Source organism: Eptatretus burgeri, chromosome 17 (assembly GCF_056783735.1).
Source record: "Eptatretus burgeri isolate ZD-2024b chromosome 17, Ebu_testis_v1, whole genome shotgun sequence".
In the NCBI taxonomy this organism is placed as follows: Eukaryota; Metazoa; Chordata; class Myxini; order Myxiniformes; family Myxinidae; genus Eptatretus; species Eptatretus burgeri.
In genome coordinates this window covers 42,393,747-42,400,047 of record NC_140977.1, presented here as the reverse complement: position 1 = coordinate 42,400,047, position 6,301 = coordinate 42,393,747, and the positions used below count along the sequence as shown (strand labels likewise).

The 6,301-nt window shown below is 51.2% G+C and overlaps 1 protein-coding gene across 10 annotated transcripts in view; it reads right to left on the bottom strand.

The window, feature by feature from the left end:
• Window positions 1-6,301, bottom strand: part of LOC147009891 (protein DEK-like) — a 55,222-nt gene that overhangs the window by 8,392 nt on the left and 40,529 nt on the right. For all 10 annotated transcript variants that reach the window (XM_085861491.1, XM_085861496.1, XM_085861492.1 and 7 more), the window contains 2 exons: window positions 1,074-1,183; window positions 890-984 (listed from right to left, as the gene is read on the bottom strand). In XM_085861491.1, coding sequence (XP_085717617.1) covers window positions 890-984; window positions 1,074-1,183 — 205 coding nt within the window. The remainder of the gene's footprint in view (window positions 1-889; window positions 985-1,073; window positions 1,184-6,301) is intronic.

Below are 6,301 nucleotides of genomic sequence, written 5' to 3'. Positions count from 1 at the left end.
GAAGAAGATTTTTGAAGTAATTTGCCGTGACCGCCATCTCGACACACTTCTGGCCACGTAATCGGCATGGCCTCCGCAATTTAACATTAGGACCCTGTCCTAATTTTGCAACCCAAATTTGTTAGCATCCTGACTTGGTGGATCTGGAGAAGAAGATTTTAAAAGGATTTTATGTGATTTTCCCCCCAAAATTGAGTAAGTCGGCCAGTTTGACACACTTCCGATCATGCGATCGGCATGACCTCCGCAATCTAACATCCCTACGTTGGCCTAGTGTCGTAAGCCAAATTTGGGAGCATTCTGAGTGGTGGGTCTGGAGAAGAAGATTTTTGAAGGAATTCATCAAGTCCGCCATTTTGACCTACTTAAAGTCACGTGACTGGAACGAGCTTTGCAATCCCTGTTACCAGTCAGGAGCAGAACATTGCTGCCAAATTTCAGCCGGATCGGCCCAGCGGTTTAGCCGGAGAAGTCGAAATAGGAGACGGACGGACGGTGCATGATCACAATACCTCATCTGGAATATTGGAATTCCAATTCCAAATGAGCTAAAAATTCTTCTATCCGGATCAGGATTCGGATCTTTACCAAAATCAAATCAATTCATCCTAGTCACACACCCAAGCTGTCCACCAAGTTTTGTCCACAACTTTTTGAGATATCCTGTTCACAGACAGATAGACATACAGATAGACAGGGGTGAAAACATCCGTCCACCTAAGGTGGCGGAGGTAAAAGTAAAATTGCAAAATGTTTTGGCCAAATGCACACAGCACTGGCAAAACAGAGATAGCATTGAATGAGAGTATGAGACAAGGCAAGAAAAACTTTGTGGCACATGAGGGAGGAACGAAGGAAGTAAGTCAAGAGAATTAATGCAAACTTGTACTTTTTCAATGCTTCCTCTTTCTTCTGGCAAAGCTTGTCATCCTTTGAGAACGGGAACCCACTAAACTGCTTTATGTTTTTTTTCACTTCGTACACCTGGAGGAACAGAGCATAAAATTACGCAGGTGATTACCCAGCTGAATTTGGCCTTTGAAATACAGTAGGCTCTGTGGCTGACACGTTACCTGACCCAGACGGTTGAACAAGATTCGGTGCAAGGCTTTGAGGTCTTCGGCTTTCATGCGATCGGAGAAAAAACGCACTCGTTCTATATCTCCCAGCTTCATACCCTTCCCTGCAACAAAACAGCACCAGACATCCACAGGTCCATATCAAGCCTCTTCCATGAACCTTGAACAACTGCTACAACTACTTCAACAGCAAAGGAGGGTTTTTGACACGTCTTTCACAAACCAGCTTTTAGGCCTGATGTTCACCTGCAGCCCATTCAGGCAGGATTTTTTTTTCTTTTTCTTTAATATGCTGGTGATAACTTATGCATTCTTCACGTAAGACATTGGGGTATCTTTAACATCTACCAATGACCAGTGCTGTCAGACAGGTCATCTGGCTTGACATTCTTTTGAAGGACGGTGCTAACATCGATAGCTCACCCTGCCTGCGAAACACCAGGATTATAGCTGGGGTAAGATTCAAGCACAACAAGAAAGCTTAGAGGTGAGTGTGCATTACTGTATCATGACCACAGGATATTATGAGTCTTGACATCTGGACTGTATATTAAAGCGGGTAGCATGAATGGGTCGCTTTAAGCTGCGTCCTCTCCCCCAACATATCTGTCTCTCTGTGTGAGGGAAGGAGAGTGTGGGAGGAGGGAGTAGAAGGAAGTGGGAGGAGGGAGGGATGGGGCAAATGAGCCTGAAATCTGGATAGGTGGCTCCGTTTGGTTAACTGATGTTGACCATGTAATCTTTGTCTGTTTGACAGAGTCACCGGGCTGAGGCCTCCAGATTGGAGGTGACACTTTGGTGTATGACTTTATGTCCATTGGAGATAGGGGGAGTGCTTGTCACTCCATATATGTGTGTGTGTGTGTGTGTGACATGTGTGTATATATATATATATATATATATATATATATATATATATATATATATATATATATATATATATATATATATATTGTTGCGGTATTCGCGCACGCCGGCGTGCGACGGCCACGTAACTCGAATCGCGGCGCGTCGCCCACCGGACGGACAATCCAGTCGTGACCCTCTCGGACTAACGCCGGGAACCAGTCACGGGTGGACCTTTCGGTCTCACCGCGATCGAGCCAATCAGCCCCCGCGTGGGATAGGGTTGCTCGCCAAATTCGAACTACCTAAGTACCCACGCGGAGGGTAGACCGGGCGATCGCACCTCGCCGCAGGTCGACTTCGGACACGGGCCACTTAAGCGACCCGTTCCGTACTATCAGAATAACCGAGCGGTGTTATCGTCGACCTCGACGGTTCGATTAATTATCGGGCGTATTCAGCCCACTACCAACCCTTTACGTGAAGCAAGATGGGGATTCAATGGAGGAAAAGACGAAGCGAAGCGGGAGAACAGTTCAACAATAAAGCACATTTATTCGCGACGAACGGAAAGCACACAAATACAATTCCACCAAATGCACACAAAAAAAAGAAAACACAATTCCATTTACACAAAAAGCAAATGTAAAAGTGAAAACAATGCAGAGCTAATACCGACTACCGAGCACACGGCAACACTTATACAATTCTACTTCACAGACGGCGCCGACAACACATACCCAAAACCAAGGAAAGAATATCCCCAAGAATGAGGCGGGCCTGAGGCCGAGACCGGGTCGCGCCTACCCGTCTGGTGATGAGACGCGGAGCGGCGATGGCCTCACAATCCGCGGGCCTCGTGGACAGTGCCTGGCAGGGGGTGGGAACGGGGCCCCCTTGGTCGCACTATCTCAGCGCGGGGGGAAACAGGAGGGGGTTGCTGATGCTCGGGGTATAGAGGATCTTTATTATCCCTGGTGTGCGTCTCCACCTCGGCCAGGTCGCGCTGCCGGCCTCCCTCGGGCGTGCAGCTCCTGGCACCGACGCGAGCACCCCCTCCCTCGTCCGACTCTCTTCAGCTTCTCCAGCCACTGCAGGCTTCGGGCTCCAGACTTCCACACTTGTCCCCTCCGTTCCGACTCCTTCTCGTTCTCGTTCTCCTTCTCGTTCTCGTCCTCCTTCGTTCCGACTCCTTCTCGTTCTCGTTTGCGACTCTTCCTCGTGACTGACGAACACCGTCCTTTTATCCCCCCGTAGCTTCGCCTTTGACCCCCTCCCTTTGACCTTTCACCTCGCTCCCCATTGGCCCGAGAAAAAGTGGGCGTGAAGGCTTCTTGATCCACAAATTTGCATATATCGATCGTTCTGGAGGCGGGGCCAAATCGCCCCTCGCTCACCGATTGGACGGCAAAAAGTGGGCGTGTGTCGTTTTTGATCCGTTTTTGAAGCACAAAATCCGTGATTTTGTACACGCTGTTCAACGTGCGCCCTACACGAGTCCAGCATCGGTGCCCATGAGTGGCGCGAGATGACGGTGATGCGATGGTGGCGAGTTGTGACGGTAAAGGTCGTGGCGGTTGTGGTGAAGCGGCGTTGTGGTTGGTGGTTGTTGTTGTGGTTGTGATCATGGCGGTTGGTCCAAAATAAAGATAGTAAAAGAAAAACGGCTATCCTGAAGAGTCGCAGCACGTATAAATGACATGTATTCCCACTAGACAACGGGTTTGGGCCTAACTACACATGCACTTACCGAGATACCTCACCTAAGGGACCTGAATGGTGGTTTGCGAATCTGGTAACCACAACACTACCCCCTTTGTTTTTTTCAGACTCGTCCCGAGTCGTCAAATTTTCGTGTGCCATCATGTGTAGTTTTCCCCTAGTACATTTTACCTACGGATCCCTGAGTGCGACATTCATGGTATTCGTGTCCCCAAAATAAATAACCTGAGGGCTGCGTAACTACCTAAACAAACTCACTCACACGGACGACTTAAATAAAATTGCCGGCGCTAAGTCATACATGCCGAGGTCGCACTCATATGTACAGTACATCTTAACCTTAACTTACAAATTTTACACTAAACCATGGCCCAGGATCATCGAACTCTGCAAAAAGAAAGCAGTTAGCAGGGAGCCAGGCTGCCCACATGCAGTCTCTGACTCAAACAATGCAGGTGACAGGGAACGTGGCTGGCTGCTCACACGCAGTCCAAGGCCTTCCCTTTTGAACTGAACGCAGTGAACCACAACGGTGCATGGGCTGCACAACGCAGTCTCCGTGCCAGCTCAAGTGGCACACGCAATGAGCACAACGAATGAATGCATGAACGGTTTGAACTGAATGCAGTGAACCACAACGGTGCATGGGCTGCACAAACGCAGTCTCCGTGCCAGCTCAAGTGGCACACGCAATGAGCACAACGAATGGATGCATGGACACAAACACGGTGCACGGGCTGCCACTGCAGGCCCGTGTTGTAGCTGCCAACAGGGCAGTTCTCGCAGCTTGCAAACTGTTGCCTTGATCCTGGCGCACATGGAAATGAACAGGGGGGGCAAAGCAAAAATTGAACGGGGCTGGTGAACGTGGGCAGTGGGCATGGCATGGCAAAGGCAGCAGGCAAACACAGCCCGCAGAAGAAGGCCGCTGCAGGCAAACTCAGCCCGCAGAACCAGGCCGGCACAGGCCTCGAAGAAAAACAGCCAGCAGATGAACTGGCCGGCACAGGCCTTGCAGTAACACAGCCAGCAGATGAAGCTGGCCAGCTTTTGCCGTCAGTGGAAGTTGGTGGAGGGAGTGCGGTGGTGCTGGCCACTTGGAAGGCGGGCTCGGACCTACCTACCCGTCTCCCTCCCAACCTATCGCCTTTGCCTGTCACTGTACATACCCACTCCCTTAATTTGTCAAACCCCAATTTAGCCCCAACTTATTTTTTTGTTGTTTTTATTTTTACTCCCCCACTATAAATCGTCCCCTAACCCCCTTTATCGTCCTTGTTCGGCTAACCTATCCTGTCACCTAGCCTACTCCCAACCCCTACGTTCCCTTCCCGGAGGGGAACAAGGGAGAGCTTACGTCCTGTGTCGAGGCCCAACGAAGCCTCAGAATGGCCTCCCCAGAGTTCAGCGATCTAACCAAAGTGGGTCCAGCGGCCCACAACGACAGCAAGGGGATGGATGGTGCGGAGGGGTACATCTCCTAATCTACCCTAACCATTTAACTGTTAAACTACCCTGGGGCTTTCAACAAGCGCCTCTCGCTTAAACTATTGGTTCTAACAACCCAGATTCCCGTCGCCTGTGTTGGTGTCCTCACAATTTCGGGCCTCGCCCCCCAATTTTCTCTCCGTGCCCTCACACGGTCTCCTGGCTGGGACACGTGGCTCCCTTTGGCAGGCACGACCCTCTGCCGAATCTCCCGCTATGGCACCCCCGGGCACTACACTGCCTCCGAGCCTACCAGCTCCTTAACACCGGGGAGTGCCCCCCATGGCACCTCCCCTGAAACGCACACGTGGCAGGCCGGCCTCCCGGGCCCCTTTCCGAGGGTCACCCGTGCCCACAACACTGCCCACGCGGCTAATGGCGCCCCGGGCCCCCGCACCAAGCAGGCGCACCCGTGCCCACTACGCTATCCCGGCCCCCCATGGGCCCATGGCCTACCGTGGCCGACTAGCCTGGTGCCCGGGGTACCCACTCAGCGATACTCACCTTTCGCAGCCACGCTCCCAAGCCCGTCAACAGGGCTCCTGCACCCCTCCAAATGGGTCTCGAGCCTACTTTCCCACCAACAACAAAACAACCTCCATTTTTCAATTTGACTAACCCAGCTAACTCACTTTACTCTGACCCCGGGGTCCCTTGGGCGGGAGTCACTCCTCCCCCCAATCACTCATCGCACCATGCATTCCCCATTCACTCCACACACACAGACCCGCTGGCCTCACTCACTCACCAAGCACATGCCTCACAACTCACCAACTCTTCAACACACACACCACTGAACTCTGCCATCCTTCTAACTACATCCCCTAACTAACTCGTGCTCCCACGTCGTCCCTTAAACTAGTAGCACGTTCCATTTAACCTACGTCGCTAAACTACGTCAAATCTACACATTCACTGTCTGTCACTGTCTTTTAAATAATTCATTTTATTTCCCAACCTAAATCTGGCTACAATCCCTCTAACTAATCCATTCCACGGACTCCATGAGGACTTACCCCTGCCCCATGAAGTCGGTCTAACTAAGCTAACCCTTCCCCCTAACTAGTTTCCATCCTGTGCCCAGGGTAAGGGGGTCTTTCACCCCTTGCCCAGGAATCCTGTACACCCGAAAGTGAGGCTTGCTTTTCCCCTTTTTTCCATGCGCA